General features: G+C 39.8%; 1 protein-coding gene across 1 annotated transcript; it reads left to right on the forward strand.

Moving 5' to 3' along the window:
- Positions 1-3,272: 3,272 nt before the first annotated feature.
- Positions 3,273-4,774, forward strand: LOC122051150 (mitochondrial uncoupling protein 5-like). Its single transcript, XM_042612111.1, has one exon. It carries the CDS (start codon positions 3,606-3,608, stop codon positions 4,581-4,583), a length of 978 nt encoding a protein of 325 aa, XP_042468045.1. The 5' UTR covers positions 3,273-3,605; the 3' UTR covers positions 4,584-4,774.
- The last annotated feature ends 13,956 nt before the right edge of the window (positions 4,775-18,730 follow it).

The raw sequence follows: 18,730 nt of genomic DNA on the forward strand, positions 1-18,730 counted from the left end.
CTTTCGAGTTTTGAGATAAAACCGTGAGTGCTACACTCGACAAGTGGCAAAGACTTAAGGCAGGCTCCATTGGATCCCAACCAACTGATCAGGGCGTGAATTAATGAGAGTGGAGAAGGTAGAAGAAGATGTTGATGGCTGCCACTGTCACCTGGTACAATACAATTAAGCAAGGGGACACAATTGACCCAAGCCACGATGGAAAGGACTTGACATGCCTGCGTCGATCCATTGATTCCTCGGTGCACAACGTATGACATCCAACGTGAAACCACAGCTTTATTTTCTTTTTCGGCATTATTATTAATCGGTTGAAATCGATCATCGGTGCAAAAAAAAATTATCCAGCGTTGATTCAGCTGTTCAGGTGGGGCAACATTAATATATATAGAGATGAGGAGATAGACATAATGATCTCGGTTCTCGATCGATGATGATGTCTTGAGAGATTGCCTGGTAATGGAAGAAATAATCATGGGGTTGCATTATGATGTCCCCGGTTGTTGCGCGTGCCTGCATCCTTCGGCTGAGTTGCTGGAAGCGGCCCAATCTGCGACGGCCCAGCATAACTGATGGATTCAAAGAGAATCCAATTAATACAAAATGCTTATGCACTTTGACTAGACATTACGTGGATCAATTCATCGCATGCCCTCCCATCACCTAATTCAGAGCGTCCGAATATGACTAAGGGTTAATAGTCATCTGTAATTTATCTTCTCTGTATTGATATATAGACGAGTTGATGAGGGCACAAGGAATGAGCAAATCGTGAGACAAGTTGGGAGAAACATCCGAGATGAGTGTCATCACCTTATACTATAATTTGATTGATAGGACATCGTGTTATCAAACTCACATATTGACTCGTAAACTCATACAAAATCACAAATGTACCTATAAAAATCGAGTGAAATTGTGACAAAATCGTATATTAAAATAAAATCGGATCAAAATCGTAAAATCACATTTAAATTGGTAACGTGATTTTTGGGACGATTTTATCCCAGTTGTTGCGCGTGCCTGCGTACGTTCATACTTCGGCTCAATTTCTGGATGCGGCCCAATCTGCGACGGCCCAGCATAACGGATTGATTGAAAGAAAATACAATTAAATACGAAATGCTAACGTACTTTGACGGGACATTACATGGATCCAGACGGACGCATATTATAAAATTTTTGACCTCCTAAAAATTTTTATCATTTATTTTCCTTCATCGAATGTGGGAACGAGCTATGAGAAACATCTACAATGATCTTTTATTATAATTTAACTAACATCTTAATATTTACATATTACAAAAAATATTGTGCCTCACTTCTATCCATAAGTCTTGCTACTTTCTTTCTCTAGATCTTAAGCAACGGTTTACCAATCCATATGGTAAGCACTTTCATGCAAGGATGGTCTCATGTAACATCTAATTCAACATATTTCAATGTCCAATAATGAACTTTGCTTGGAAGATATTGGTCACCTGGCTATCAATATTTGAAGTAAAATATGAAGTCGTTATCTGCACATACTTTTTAGAAAGGAGTAAATGGGATATTTGTCCTAGTTCAACGACTCTTTGTATGAAAGAAATTAGACATTCGAGTCATTTTGTATCTATTGAAAATTAATTCCAAGATCTATTATAACAATCATCCATGCAACACTACACCTTAAAAATAATTTGCTCCAAGTTAGTATTTTTAAACTGTCAGCATTCAATTTTGGTTGTCTTATCCTTGTCGTGCTTGCCTACTGTGCGTTTTTTGCTTGATTTTCGAAGGCTCAAAGTACGACATTTATATGTTTAATATATAATAAATCAAATGAAAAATGTTATGCTATATACTTATCCGTACATCTCTTGAGCACTTAATGTTAACTTTTTTTTTAAAAAAAAATATTTAGAGTATATGATTTAAGGTATGGTATCACAGGGTTATCTTTCTTATTACTCAACCTATATAATGCTTATACAGCTTATTCCTACAAAGTTATCAAGTAGCCATAACTTACTATAGATGCACTTCAAAGAAGCTAAGAGGGATTCTAGTCTTGGGTTTTTAAAAATAGTAAATTTTATTGGTCAAAATTTGATCAGCTAAAAATTTATGGGTAATGCTAAATGATCAGAATCTGGCCAGCTAGAATTAATACATGCAAGTGTACACATGGGTATTTTAGTAATATCATATGTGTACATTAATTACATGCATGTACATGCATGTATTTTAATTGGAGGATAAAAAATTCTAGTTGACCAGATTCTGGCCAACAAGAATTATCGAAAATTTATATCCCTCAATTATAATACATGTATGTAATTAATATACACATCTGATATTACTAAAATACCCCTACATATATATGTATGTATACATTCGAGATGATCAGATTCTGACCATTTAGTATTATCCTTCAAAAAAAAATCATGGATTTGAAAGTTTATAAGTTTGGAAAATTATAGATTATGCACAAGCCTCCATTTTCTAAAAAAAAAAATATAAAATAAAACATTTGGCAATTGGCATGCGTTGATACTTGAAACAAAATCTCGATGGAATCACATAAATTCCAACTCGTTTCTGATCTAGAAAAAGCAAGTAAAACACGCACAAACTCTCCTCAGTGGACGCCGGTATCGAGAGATGCGTCTAAACTTCTTGATTAATTACATCCACAATTCTATTAATTAATTCGTTAGCGTTGCATGAGCCAGCGAGCATATATCATTTATAATTATTTTTCTGATTCTCCGTGCCACATTTTAATACGCATTTAATTCTTTTTCCCCATTTAAAAGATTGCCCCCGGCACGCGCGTATTGGACAGCTGCCAAAATTTCTTCACAATAATTTCTACTTGTGGGACCCAACAGTTCAACCAATGCGCAGAAGTGGGTGGATGCCGAGTAGGCCGGAGTAATTCGTAACAACGCGGGTGCCCATTTTCAGGGCGCACCAATCGCGATGATGCCACGATATTGGACATTCAGTAATTTCGAGATCAAAGAAAGAGAAACTGACGGGCACGATGAACTCTCCAGAATCGTCGGTGCAATAGGGGAAACAGCGATCATGACATGAAGGATCGCGCGTCGTCGGCGTGTCCGCTTTAAATGGACGGACGCCGCCCAGGCAGGACGGGATCGCAACACCAACCGTGACAGAGTAATCAACGGACAGGAAATCACCGAAGAAATTATTTTCCGCGTAACCCTCCCCTGTTTCGACCTTCCCTGTTCTGTTTTATTTCCTTTCTCCTGCGCTATAAATTTCGCTCGTCGCCTCTTCTCCAACTCGTACTTCAGCGACATCATATGTCTCAGCGGCCCAACGTCCCACACTACTCTTCCGTAGCCTTCGTCTGCCATTCCCATCTCCTGGTTTCCAGTGAGATGAACTCCAATTCTAACTGGTTATAAGTCGTCTTCTTCTTTGCCTCTTTTCGATTCGTCTCCCTCTGATCGGTCGAAAGGAGGCTTCTTTCCTAGTTTTTCCGCAGAAAGATAGGATTTTGTTGCCCAATTTGGCCACAAGAAGCCATCTTGAACGTTGCTTTGTTGTTCCTCTTCCGCCCCCTTTTTGTTGTTTGTGAAGGAGAGGAGATGGGAGCGAAAGGGTTTGTGGAAGGAGGCATCGCCTCGATTGTGGCCGGCTGCTCCACCCACCCCCTCGACCTCGTCAAGGTCCGGTTGCAGCTCCAGGGAGAAACCCTCAGCCCCGCCGTCTCCGCCATTCGTCCCGCCGTCGCCTTCCACGGCACCTCCGGGGTGACCGCCGTCGCCCACCCCCATCCGCATCCGGCGCTGCACCCGCCGCGCCGCCCCGGGCTGATCGCCGTCGGTTCGCAGATCCTCCGCGCTGAGGGTCCATCCGGACTCTTTTCCGGGGTCTCCGCCACCGTCCTCCGCCAGACTCTTTACTCCACCACCCGCATGGGCCTCTACGACCTGCTTAAGAAGCGCTGGTCCGCCACTGCCGACGGTGGGTCCCTCCCGCTCCGCAGCAAGATCGCGGCAGGCCTCATCGCCGGCGGCATCGGCGCCGCGGTCGGCAACCCCGCCGACTTGGCTATGGTCCGGATGCAGGCCGATGGGCGGCTGCCCCTGGCCGAGCGCCGCAACTACCGGAGCGTGCTCGATGCGATCGGGCGGATGGCTCGGCAGGAGGGCGTCGCGAGCCTGTGGCGCGGGTCCTCTCTGACCGTGAACCGCGCGATGATCGTCACGGCGTCGCAGCTGGCTACGTACGACCAGGCGAAAGAGTGGATCCTGCGGCGGCGCGGGGCGGGCGCGGACGGGCTGGTGACGCACGTGGCGGCGAGCTTCGCGGCGGGGATGGTGGCGTCGGTGGCGTCGAACCCAGTGGACGTTGTGAAGACGAGGGTCATGAATATGAAGGTGGAGAAGGGGGCGCCTCCGCCCTACGCCGGGGCTATGGACTGCGCCCTTAAGACGGTCAAGGCGGAGGGACCGATGGCGCTGTACAAGGGCTTCATCCCCACCGTCTCCCGGCAGGGCCCCTTCACCGTCGTCCTCTTCGTCACGCTTGAGCAGGTGCGCAAGCTGCTTAAGGACTTCTGATTCTCTCTCCCCCGCCCGCCGACCGCCGACTGCCGACTGCTGCCGACGGCTCACCATCACTTTACTGCTCCTTAATTTTTCAGCTTCCATGAGACGATGACGATAGAAACAAAGCAATTAAGCATAAATACATGCGAAATTTACCATGTTGTTATCATTTTTAGTATTATTAATACCAAACTTTCTGATAATCTGGATACAATGATTGTTAATGAATATGCAGTTGTTTCATTTTTAATTAGCCGTGGATTAATCTCTCTAACATTAAAAACAATTTATTCTACTTGACAGTGCTAAAATCATGGGTAATTTATCAAAAGGCGTACTACGATTAATATATTTATCAAAAAGTACATCACAGTTTTATATTTATCAAAATGCGGAGTTTATCAAAATCAATTCCCAGATTATCCCTCTGGCTAACCTGGCAATCGTCTTTTTCAAACATATTTTTCCAAACATCCAAGCCGAAATTAGAATAGAAAAATAATTTGTGGTTCGGATGCACGTCTTCTCACCGTCTCTCTCCCTCCATCCCTCTGTGTGGTGTTATAAACTTGAAAGAAAAAAGAAATATGAACTCTGCGCTTGTCATTACTGCTCGTGATGGTTGGCGGGATTGCAATAGACCAGTTAGGTTTATGGCATAATTGCGTAAGAGTTGCTAAAGGAGACCAAGGACAAATTAAGTTAAGAAGGTCAGCCGAGAAGGACAAACTTCTTGCAATAGGGAAATTAGTAGAAGCACACATTTAAAGATTTAGACATGTATGTATGGATTTTTTTACTGTAAAATAGGGTAGTGAAGGTAAATAAAAATTACACTATTTGTGTGTGAAGGGTGGCAGCAAAAAGTGGTTTTATGGTTAATTTTGGTTGTGTGGGGAATAATATTCAATAACACCTAAATTATGATGTAATAGAAGACTTAATCGATTTAATTCATGTTAGTTTTTGGCGTTGATAGTTAAGTTTGGCTAAAAATTGTTTATTTATGGTTTAGGGTTTAGTCAGTGGTAGTCCTAGTTTACAAAAAGTATCTGCTTCAAAAGGGGCCTGATATCTATGATATCAGGCCCACCTTGGGCCTGATATCGATAATGTGTTATGTGGTTAAAACTTTACTTTTACATCAGACCCTTCCTAGTTTGAGCAAAATTACAATTTAACTACAGAAAAAGATTATGTAGTTGCAAATTTACTAAAATAGTTTGTAATTTATTTATCAGGGATGATCATATAACTGACGAAATTCTATCTGAGATATTGAATACTCTTGATGCAAATTCTAGCATTGGACATGCAGATAATGTAGGAGAAGTATCCAGAACAAATATTCCATTATCTTCACAGTATAGTTGTGTACATAACACAAATAGAAATACAAGCAGTAATTTCACATTTGATCTAAATGAAGAAGCTAGTATTCAAGAAGATGAGGTTCTGAACCCGTGTGCAACACTTGTTGATTACTATGAGCCTAGTTGGAGTGAGGAGGAAGGGTATTATAACCGAAATGGAGAGGAAATGCAATGCAATACAGATGTACAAGAATTCTTTGCTGATGATATGCAGATTGAACAATATGAAATATCTCAAGAGCAGTATAGTGACTTAGAGGAGGAGTTCCCAATAGCTGATGATCCATATATTCTAAATTCTCGATTGTTCCAAAGGTCAATTGAAGAGGCAACAGATCAACATGAATTTTTTGTAGGACAGATATTTCAGTCTTGACAAGAGTTCAAGAATGAACTTGTGAAGCATGCCACGGTTAAACATATGAGATATAACCCAGTTGACACTCGGAAAAATAAAGTAAAAGCTGTCTGCTTCAATGAACCATGTAAGTGGAGAGTAGTTGCCAGGGGGGATGTTGAGTTCATTGTTACGAAATATATAAAGGAACACCAATGTGGCACCATTAGGGAAAGTGCTGATCATCAAGCATGCTCTTCATCCTTTGTAGCTTCTTTTGTTGAAGAGCAATTTCTTGCTAATGAACAATACAAGCCAAGTATGATTATAGCAGATATAAAAGCCAGGTTCGGAGTGACCATATCCTATAGAAAAGCTTACATAGCTCGAGAGAAAGCGATGAAGAAAGTTGTTGGAGATTATAATCAAGCATATAGAGATCTTCCACTATATCTGCGTGAGTTAAGAGTCAGGGATCCTGAAACCTATGTTGCACTACACAGGAATGGGGATAATCAGTTCCAACGATGTTTTTGGGGTTTTGGAGCTTTTAGGAGAGTATTCAGGTCTTATCTGCGTAAATTAATTGGAATTGATGCCACACACCTAAGAGGCAAATATCCGGGTGTGTTGTTGATGACTACATCAATAGGTGCTAATGACAATGTCATCCCAGTAGCCTTTGGAATCGCTGAAGTTGAATGTGGGTCTGCATGGGAGTGGTTTCTGGATCATACGAAGAGATTCTTTAATGTTGATCCAGAGTCAATGAGTATAGTATCAGATAGACATCGTGGCATTATATCAGCAGTTAGAAAAGTCTATCCTACCACCCATCCTGCTTTTTGTTGCCACCACATGTCTTTCAATATGGTAACAGATACTGACAGTAGGTCAGGTTTAGGCTTGTTTTGGGCAGCAGGTCAAGCAAACACAACACTACAATATGATCTCATAATGCAGTCCATGCTTGAAAAACATCCGGATGCTCATAAGTGGCTTTAGAACATTGACCCTAAAAGATGAGCTAATGCACACTTTAGTGGCAGAAGGTGCATAATGCTAACAAACAATTGTGTAGAGAGTTTAAATGCTTTGTTCAAGGAGGCGCGTGAACTTCCGATAAACAAGTTAATTGATAATACCGGAAGAAAGGTAGCTCAATGGTTCTTTAACCGTAAGGAGGAAGCGTCGAAATGGTATGAGTTGACACCTCATGCTAGAAATGCAATCAAGGAGAAGCTAGATATGAAGTACAATACACTCAATCCGAAATGGAAGTAGAGAAATGGGGTGCTTCATACATTGTTGATTTGGAGAGGAAATATTGTAACTGTGGGGAGTTTCAAATCTCAGGATTGCCTTGCTCACATGCAAATGCCGTCATAATTCACCGGAACATGGATACACTCCCATATTGTGAGCATTATTTTCATTCACATAATTGGAAAACGACATACATGGATCGTATTTACCCCTGTCGAAGTAAGGAATTTTGGCCTAGGGGAGTCAACAACATTATAGTGCTATGTCCCCGTAGCCTTGTGCAGCCTGGTAGGCGAAAGAAGGCAAGGATCGAGTCAAAATATAATGGGAAGGTAAAAATCAAATGCAGCAGGTGCAAACAACTGGGCCATAATCGGAGGACCTGTAGAATGCCGCCAGCCCCTGGATCTTGACTGAATTATAAATTGGAGGAGTTGAGGCATATGTTTTGTATGAAGTACATAAAAACTGTTTGTAAGACAAACAATTGTTAAAAGTGATGTTTCTGTTATATACGTTTATGGAGTATTTAGTTTGTGTTACAGTTTTATGGTAGGTATGAGAAGTGTAAACCATCACCTGCAAGGCAGAAATAATACTTCACACCATATCTCTATTGTGTCAAATAAAAATGCGATACATTTCAATTCAACAGGAAGGGGTTCGTAATTTCAAAGTCACATAAATATTTAGTGAAATATAGATGTGTTAAAACAAACACAAAGGGAGTGTAGTAATCCTTGCAAAATAAGATAGGACAGCAGTTGTCGGTCATTGAAATAGGGTATAAATATGTTTTGACACCAGATATACCATCTTCCCAGGTAGACCTTCACAGGGGACTTGATTTCATGTAGATCCAAGTAGGGGAAGGCCATCAGTGGGTTTAGGTCAAAACCCACTGATGGACCTTGATACCTCTGATTGGACTCATTTCAGCTATAGTGGTATTCTGGAGTTGCAAGGACTCCAAATCTGCTGGCAAATCATTATTTATATATCTATAGGTGCTGGGAAAAAATAATATAAAATCAGGCTTCGTTAGGCCTGATATGCTTGGATATCAGTGCCAACGTGGGCCTGATATGACTATCATTTAATAAAGCATTATTCTATCTCCCCCTAATAGAAACTCCAAGCATTCTAACAGGGGCATGATCAAAATAATAAAATAAGATCAATTTTAAAAGTCACCTTCCATAGGGTAGAAAAGAAAAGCTATGCAGTGTTCCGTGCCAACTGGCACGGAGCCATACCTTCTAATCCATGGTATATAAATTATGTTTTACACCATATATACCATCGCCCCACCAAGACCTTCACAGGGGACTTGATTTCATGTAAATCCAAGTAGGGGAGGGCCATCAGTGGGTTTTGGTCAAAACCCACTGATGGACCTAGACACCTCTAATTTGACCCATTTCAGTTCTAGTGGTATTCTGGAGTTGCAAGGACTCAGAATCTGGTGGCAAATAATTATTTAAATATCTATAGGTGGTGGGAAAAATTTAAAATACAATCAGCCTCCGTTGGGCCTGATATGAGTGGATATCAGGCCCAACGTGGGCCTGATATGAGACCATATCAGGCCCAAAGTGGCCTTGGTATGGTATCCTTTCTTATCAATTTATACTATCTCCCCTTTTCTATAAACTCAAAATGTGCTACCATGCTCCTTATGAAAAAATAAATGGCAACTGGCACGGAACCATACTTCCTAATCCATGGTGTATAAATTATGTTTTACACCATATATACCATCTCCCCACCAAGACCTTCACAGGGGACTTGATTTCATGTAAATCCAAGTAGGGGAGGGCCATCAGTGGGTTTTGGTGAAAACCCACTGATGGACCTAGACACCTCTGATTGGACCCATTTCAGCTCTAGTGGTATTCAGGAGTTTCAAGGACTCAGAATATGGTGGCAAATAATTATTTAATTCTCTATAGGTGCTGGGAGAAATTTAAAATACAATCAGTCTCCGTTGGGCCTGATATGCTTGGATATCAGGCCCAACGTGGGCCTGATATCCAAGCATATTAGGCCCAACGTTGGCCCGATATGAGCCCATATCAGGCCCAAAGTGGCCTTGGTATGGTATCCTTTCTTATCAATTTATACTATCTCCCCTTTTCTATAAACTCAAAATGTGCTACCATGCTCCTTATGAAAAAATAAATGGCAACTGGCACGGAACCATACTTCCTAATCCATGGTGTATAAATTATGTTTTACACCATATATACCATCTCCCCACCAAAACCTTCACAAGTGACTTGATTTCATGTGAATCCAAGTAGGGGAGGGCCATCAGTGGGTTTTGGTCAAAACTCACTTATGGACCTAGACACCTCTGATTGGACCCATTTAAGCTCTAGTGGTATTCTGGAGTTTCAAGGACTCAGAATATGGTGGCAAATAATTATTTAATTCTCTATAGGTGCTGGGAGAAATTTAAAATACAATCAGCCTCCGTTGGGCCTGATATGCTTGGATATCAGACCCAACGTGGGCCTGATATGAGTGCATATCAGGCCCAACGTGGGCCTGATATCCAAGCATATCAAGCCCAACGTTGGCCAGATATGAGACCATATCAGGCCCAAAGTGGCTTTGGTATGGTATCCTTTCTTATCAATTTATACTATCTCCCCTTTTCTATAAACTCAAAATGTGCTACCATGCTCCTTATGAAAAAATAAATGGCAACTGGCACGGAACCATACTTTCTAATCCATGGTGTATAAATTATGTTTTACACCATATATACCATCTCCCCACCAAGACCTTCATAGGGAACTTGATGTCATGTAAATCCAAGTAGGGGAGGGCCATCAGTGGGTTTTGGTCAAAACCCACTGATGGACCTAGACACCTCTGATTGGACCCATTTCAGCTCTAGTGGTATTCTGGAGTTTCAAGGACTCAGAATATGATGGCAAATAATTATTTAATTCTCTATAGGTGCTGGGAGAAATTTAAAATACAATCAGCCTCCGTTGGGCCTGATATGAGTGCATATCAGGCCCAACGTGGGCCTGATATCCAAGCATATCAGGCCCAATGTTGGCCCGATATGAGACCATATCAGGCCCAAAGTGGCCTTGGTATGGTATCATTTCTTATCAATTTATACTATCTCCCCTTTTCTATAAACACAAAATGTGCTACCAGGCTCCTTATGAAAAAATAAATGGCAACTGGCACAGAACCATACTTCCTAATCCATGGTGTATAAATTATGTTTTACACCATATATACCATCTCCCCACCAAGACCTTCACAGGGGACTTGATTTCATGTAAATCTAAGTAGGGGAGGGCCATCAGTGGGTTTTGGTCAAAACCCACTGATGGACCTAGAAACCTCTGATTGGACCCATTTCAGCTCTAGTGGTATTCTGGAGTTGCAAGGACTCAGAATCTGGTGGCAAATAATTATTTAAATATCTATAGGTGCTGGGAAAAATTTAAAATACAATCAGCCTCCGTTGGGTCTGATATGCTTGGATATCAGGCCCAACATGGGCCTGATATGAGTGCATATCAGACCCAACGTGGGCCTGATATGAATATCATTTAATAAAGCTTTATTCTATCTCCCCCTAATATAAACTCCAAGCATTCTTACAGGGGCCTGATCAAAATAATAAAATAACATCAATTTTAATAGTCACCTTCCATAGGGTAGAAAAGAAAAGCTGTGCACTGTTCCGTGCCAACTGGCACGGAGCCATACTTCCTAATCCATGGTGTATAAATTATGTTTGATACCATATATACCATCTCCCCACCAAGACCTTCACAGGGGATTTGATTTCATGTAAATCCAAGTAGGGGAGGGCCATCAGTGGGTTTTGGTCAAAACCCACTTATGGACCTAGACACCTCCGATTGGACCCATTTCAGTTCTAGTGTTATTCTGGAGTTGCAAGGACTCCAAATCTGGTGGCAAATCATTATTTATATTTCTATAGGTGCTGGGAGAAAATTAAATTACAATCAGCCTCCGTTGGGCCTGATATGCTTGGGTATCAGGCCCAACGTTGGCCCGATATGAGACCATATCAGGCCCAAAGTGGCCTTGATATGGTATCCTTTCTTATAAATTTATACTATCTCCCCCTTTCTATAAACACAAAATGTGCTATCATGCTCCTTATGAAAAAAATGTGCTAACTATCATGTTGACACAGTAAAAAAAATGATAGACCGTGTAACTGCAGATAAAATTTTAGTAGATTTAATTCCGACAGAATCAGAGTTGAATTTACTACCAAACCAGCCTCAGCCATCTGAGTATCTTGAGTTGGTTGGCCAAGGATCTTTACATCAAGCCAAAGAAGGTCAATTGCAGTGTGACGATACGGTAGAATGTATTTTGTGCAAGGAAAAGGATAACAAAATTGAGAGTTTAAAGCAAGAATTACATAAAGCTTCTCAAAGTTTGGAGGAAGCTAATAAAACCTGGCAACGGTGATAGAAGAAAAGGATAGTCTAGTAGCAGCAAAGGATATTGTGATTGCTGATATGGAAGCTATGCTTAAAGAAAAGGATAAACAAATAAGTGAACTGCGTAAAGAACGGGATACGAGTGGCAACAAGGCTGACACTATAAATTCTGACGTGGATAACAGAATTTTAACTATAAAAGACAAAATCATAGCCGATGCCGAAAATAAGACTAAAGAGCTCCAACAAGTCATACAAAGCATATCAGGGGAGCCAAGAGCATCAGAAGGCATAGACCCAGCATCAGAAGGCATAGACCCTAATCTGACTATAATTCCAACTAATTTTCGGGTAGGCCCCAAAAGAAAGAGAACCCAGAGAAGTTTGATATCCCAATGCACCAAAAAAAAAGGCAAACAGCTTGTTCTTACTGTCGAACCAGATGCTCCTGCACCATCAAAGACAGAAAATACAAGTTCATCACAGATAGAAACACAATGTCATGAAATTAACAAGGTCAAAACCAAAATATTGAAGGTACGGTCGAGAGTAGGTAAGTTGTTATTTTATAATCCTTAATGACATAGTATTATTTTAATTATCTCAGCAAGCGAAAACATTTTTTAAAAAGAGCAAAGATGATGTGATAGCCGATGCATTGTTGAAGCTCAGTCAGTTAAGGTAACATAGTTGCCAACCTAAATACTTAACCCACATGTCAACGAAGGATTATTATTGGAGTTTAATGATATTTTTTTATTTTTAATTTATTAAATACCATTGGTTGTATCCTTGTGTGTAGGGTGACGGTGCAACCAATATGGGCAAATGATAATTTCTCTTTAGATATGCAATCTTTTATGACAATATTTGATTGGACACAATATACCAATGGAGATTGCATAAATGTTTATTGGAATATTCTTGCTAATGAAACCAAACACTCTAACTCACCATACCACCCATCCATATTTTGTGGGGTTGGATTCCCAGTATGTCCCTTATCTCATTGTAAATTGTTTACAATATATATTGGATGCAGTCACCATAATAGCTCTATTATTTGCATAGGACTTGTTCGGAATGATGCACGTGGATGCATTGAAACAAACTGCAAAAACTGATGACGACAAGGACATTAGATATATTTTTTGTCCTCTACATAACCAAGATGATCATTGGCATCTAATGGTCATGGACATGGAGGAACGTCAAATAATTCATTATAACTCTCTTGGCACCACAGAAAATTACACTTCTGTTTTTAATCAAACTGTAAGTAACAAATTTCTTATATCCAATAATCCTTGTTTATGTATTAATTACTATGGTTTGATATTTGTAGGTGTTGTTTTTTAAGGAGCTAAACTGGTCATACTATCACAGATGACATCAAGGTTTAGCACCATTCTCCGGGAGAGAGTATAAAACGATGCAAGTTATTGGCCCCACACAAAGCAAATCGTAAGTATTAGTGTATGTTCCATAATAATTCTATTTGGCTTTTTTATGATGGATTGTGCTTTTGTTTTGTAGGTTGGATTGTGCTTTTTTTATAATGCGCTATGCAGAGAGTTTGATGTTTCGGAGATCTACAGACTTTGTACAAGCTGATATGAGAGCTTATAGATTTAGACTTGGACACAAAATCATGTCTGACAAAAACTTTAAACTATAGAAATAGTAAACAATTGTAATATTGTATTCTAGTAATTATTTACTGTTTGTGTAACTTAAATTTATGGTGAATCAAATTATTGTAAATTAAATTTATGGTTACTAAATACCTTCTTTAAATCCCTTTTCTAATAAGGTATTGCTCCGTGGCAGTTGGCACGAAACAGTGCACCACTTTTCTTTTCCACCCTATGGAAGGTGAATTTTAAAATTGATCTTATTTTATTTTTTTATTTTTTCATAAGGAGAATGGTAGCACATTTGGAGTTTATAGAAAGGGGGAGATAGTATAAATTTATAAGAAAGGATACCATACTAAGGCCACTTTGGGCCTGATATGGTCTCATATCGGGCTAACATTGGGCCTGATATGCTTGGATATCAGGCCTACGTTGGGCCTGATATGCACTCATATCAGGCCCACGTTGGGCCTGATATCCAAGCATATCAGGCCCAACGGAGGCTGACCCACGTTGGGCCTGATATCCAAGCATATCAGGCCCAACGGAGGCTGATTGTAATTTAATTTTCTCCCAGCACCTATAGAAATATAAATAATGATTTGCCACCAGATTTGGAGTCCTTGCAACTCCAGAATAACACTAGAACTGAAATGGGTCCAATCGGAGGTGTCTAGATCCATCAGTGGGTTTTGACCAAAACCCATTGATGGCCCTCCCCTACTTGGATTTACATGAAATCAAGTCCCCTGTGAAGGTCTTGGTGGGGAGATGGTATATATGGTGGCAAACATAATTTATACACCATGGATTAGGAAGTATGGCTCCGTGCCAATTGGCACGGAACAGTGCACAGCTTTTCTTTTCTACCCTATGGAAGGTGACAATTAAAATTGATGTTATTTTATTATTTTGATCAGACCCCTGTAAGAATGCTTGGAGTTTATATTAGGGGGAGATAGAATAATGCTTTATTAAATGATATTCATATAAGGCCCACGTTGGGACTGATATGCACTCATATCAGACCCACGTTGGGCCTGATATCCAAGCATATCAGGCCCAACGGAGGCTGATTGTATTTTAAATTTTTCCCAGCACCTATAGATATTTAAATAATTATTTGCCACCAGATTCTGAGTCCTTGCAACTCCAGAATACCACTAGAGCTGAAATGGGTCCAATCCGAGGTGTCTAGGTCCATCAGTGGGTTTTGACCAAAACTTACTGATGGCCCTCCCCTACTTGGATTTACATGAAATCAAGTCCCCTGTGAAGGTCTTGGTGGGGAGATGGTATATATGGTGTCAAACATAATTGATACACCATGGATTAGGAAGTATGGCTCCGTGCCAGTTGGCACGGAACAGTGCACAACTTTTCTTTTCTACCCTATGGAAGATGACTATTAAAATTGATGTTATTTTATTATTTTGATCAGACCCCTGTAAAAATGCTTGGAGTTTATATTAGGGGGAGATAGAATAATGCTTTATTAAATGATATTCATATAAGGCCCACGTTGGGCCTGATATGCACTCATATCAGGCCCACGTTGGGCCTGATATCCAAGTATATCAGGCCCAATGGAGGCTGAATGTATTTTAATTTTCTCACAGCACCTATAGATATTTAAATAATTATTTGCTACCAGATTCTGAGTCCTTGCAACTCCAGAATACCACTAGAGCTGAAATGAGTCCAATCCGAGGTGTCTAGGTCCATCAGTGGGTTTTGACCAAAACCCACTGATGGCCCTCCCGTACTTGGATTTACATGAAATCAAGTCCCCAGTGAAGGTCTTGGTGGGGAGATGGTATATATGGTGTAAAACATAATTTATACTTCATGGATTAGGAAGTATGGCTCCGTGCCAGTTGCCATTTATTTTTTTATAAGGAGCATGGTAGCATATTTGGGAGATGGATTATAAATTTATAAGAAAGGATACAATACAAGCTCACTTTGGGCTGACTCGACAGTACTGGGGACGTTGAATGCTGTATCCTATGTTGGGGCACTCACGTCCGGCCACGTGAGCGATATCATCCAACATATCAGGCCCACGGGCGGCTGTGATTGTAATTTAATTTTCTCCCAGCACCTATAGAAATATAAATAATGATTTGCCAGATTTTGCCAGATTGCTCCGCAGCTACAACTAACCTCGAAATAAGACCAACGGAGTGTATAGGTCCATCGCTGGTTACCATCGCTCGAGCCCTCCTCTACTGGGATTTCGAAGTATCTATGTGAGGAGCTTGGTATGAGATGGTATGGTGTCAAACATAATTTATACACCATGGATTAGGAAGTATGGCTCTTCGGCCATTTATTTTTCATAAGGAGCATGGTAGCACATTTGGAGTTTATAGAAGGGAGATTGTATAAATTTATAAGAGGATACCATACCAGGCCACTTTGCAGCAGCAGTCTCATTAATATGCTGGATATTGATTTATTTTAATTTTCTCTATAGAAATTTAAATAATGATTTGCCACTAGATCCTTGCAACTCGAATACCACTAGAACTAAAATGGGTCCAATCGGAGGTGTCTAGGTCCATCAGTGGGTTTTGACCAAAACCCACTGATGGCCCTCCCCTACTTGGATTTAAATGAAATCAATTCCCCTGTGAAGGTCTTGGTGGGGAGATGGTATATATGGTGTAAAACATAATTTATACACCATGGATTAGAAGTATGGCTCCGTGCCAGTTGGCACGGAACAGTGCACAACTTATCTTTTCTACCCTATGGAAGGTGACTTTTAAAATTGATGTTATTTTATTATTTTGATCAGGCCCCTGTTAGCATGCTTGGAGTTTATATTAGGGGGAGATAGAATAATGCTTTATTAAATGATACTCATATCAAGCCCACGTTGGGCCTAATATCCAAGCATATCAGGCCCACGTTGGGCCCGATATCCAAGCATATCAGGCCCACGTTGGGCCTGATATCCAAGCATATCAGGCCCAACGAAGGCTAATTTTATATTGTTTTTTCCCAGCACCTATATATATATAAATAATGAGATGTCAAGGTCCATCAGTGGGTTTTGACCAAAACCCACTAATGGCCCTCCCTTACTTGGTTCTACCTGAAATCATGTTCCCTGTGAAGTTCTAACTGGGAAGATGGTATATCTGGTGTCAAAACGTATTTATACCTCATTTCTAATAAGGTATTGCTCCGTGGCAGTTGGCACAGAACTTAGTGACGTTGTGCTCTTGAAACCGACTTTTGGTCCGAGCCTATTTGATTTTTTAAACAATCCCAACCGTTACCATGCTTTCAGTTTTGAGAAGATAGAAATGGTGTGCATTATAACTTATATCCATTGTGTCTTTCCACTGATAAGCACCAGCATTGCATTTTGTATATTGTGATTTATATTTGACTAATCACTATGCAATATTATTAATATTCCAGTGACAGTTTCTAATCTTCTCATATACTGCATACCACCGTATTATACAACAAAGACTACATACTAAGATATTAAAAGTCCTACACTACGTAATAAGTGCATTTACATTCTATACAAGTTTTTGCCTTACAAGACTGGATATTTAATCCAATGTTTTAAAATACTTATCCCTCAAAATTGCTACCATTACATCAATTCTAATCTTTTTCATGTCTCCTTGTTTGAAGTCCATCTTCATATCATATAGGAGACATAGAATGTATTGCATCACAAAGAAGCCACAGTCAACGCTGTAAAGAACAACAACATTTTTATGGTCAATATTTTTTTATCAATTATTTATATTCACACGTTGTGCTCGATTTACCTTGCTTGTTGTTGTGGACATTCAATTGTGCGAGAGACCCATCTATCAAACGGATAATGCCTTTCCAAGTTTGGATGAATAGCAGCAATGTGCTCACGACTATATAATTTAAAATCTGATACCTGAAGATTGAAGAGGAAATTTCCATTTTCCATCAACTAGCATTTATATTAAAATACAAAACTACACATTATTATTAGATGCTCACCGCTGCTTCAAATTCATATTTGTATTTACTTCCACTTGTTAGAGAATTGTACTGATTGAACGTCATTGATTTGGTGTCCCCCACCAGCAAGTGGAAGTGTGCATTATCACTGCACAAAGGTATAAATATATGCCTTACCTCTTCATCTCGTCTATCCGTCTTTATCATGTGTTGGAAGGCAAACTTACTTGACGATTTCATTAATGACTACAAATATGCAAAGTCATATATACATAACCAAATAATAAAAAGAATTCTATTTTTTACTATAATCAAATCAATTCCTTACTGTGAAGAATGTTGAACAATATATTGACTTGTTGTATGTGCTTCCAGACGGGAATGCCCCCCTAAATAAAATTTTACAATACGTGTCGATTACATCCCCTCTTGTCAACATTTCTCCATTCACACCAGATAAAAGGGAATATAAATTTAAACAAAAGGGTGGTTCCTCCCAAACTATATCATTTGTAAACCTACAAAGCAAACAAATCACAGATTCTTTTTACAAATTTATTTTTGATAACCTTAGCCCAACTATGTAATCAGATAAGCATATAATATACTTTACTATTCAACTATTTAATTTACATACTTTATTTCCTCCAAGGCTTTTAACAAGTACGCCACCTCTTCGTCTTGTTTTTTTTTCTTGGAAGACTTAAATTGCTTCTTCACATACTATGCATACAAACAAAAAAGGCAATTAGATAATCCATTATATCTAACAAATTGCAAAGAAATTTGCATATATCGTCTTACAGCAATTGCTTGTTTCCTCATTTTGTCATATTTGGCAAACATATCTACATCCTTGTCTGCCTCTTCATCAGATTTGTCTTCCATCAATTGTACAATATTAATTTCTTCTTCCATTTCATCCAAACCAATTTTTCCTTTCCCCTTGCCCACAACAACATATTCTTTGACAACTTTTTTTCCTTCTCCTATACTTGTAACTTTCTCCGCAGGCTCACTTATATGTATATTTCTACGCTGCCTCTTAGGTAAAGTTTTGAGCCACAATGGACTATCAATTGGAGTATCCCTGTAATCATAGCGACTTCTGTCACGTCCTCTC

This window comes from Zingiber officinale, chromosome 1B (genome assembly GCF_018446385.1).
Source record: "Zingiber officinale cultivar Zhangliang chromosome 1B, Zo_v1.1, whole genome shotgun sequence".
In the NCBI taxonomy this organism is placed as follows: Eukaryota; Viridiplantae; Streptophyta; class Magnoliopsida; order Zingiberales; family Zingiberaceae; genus Zingiber; species Zingiber officinale.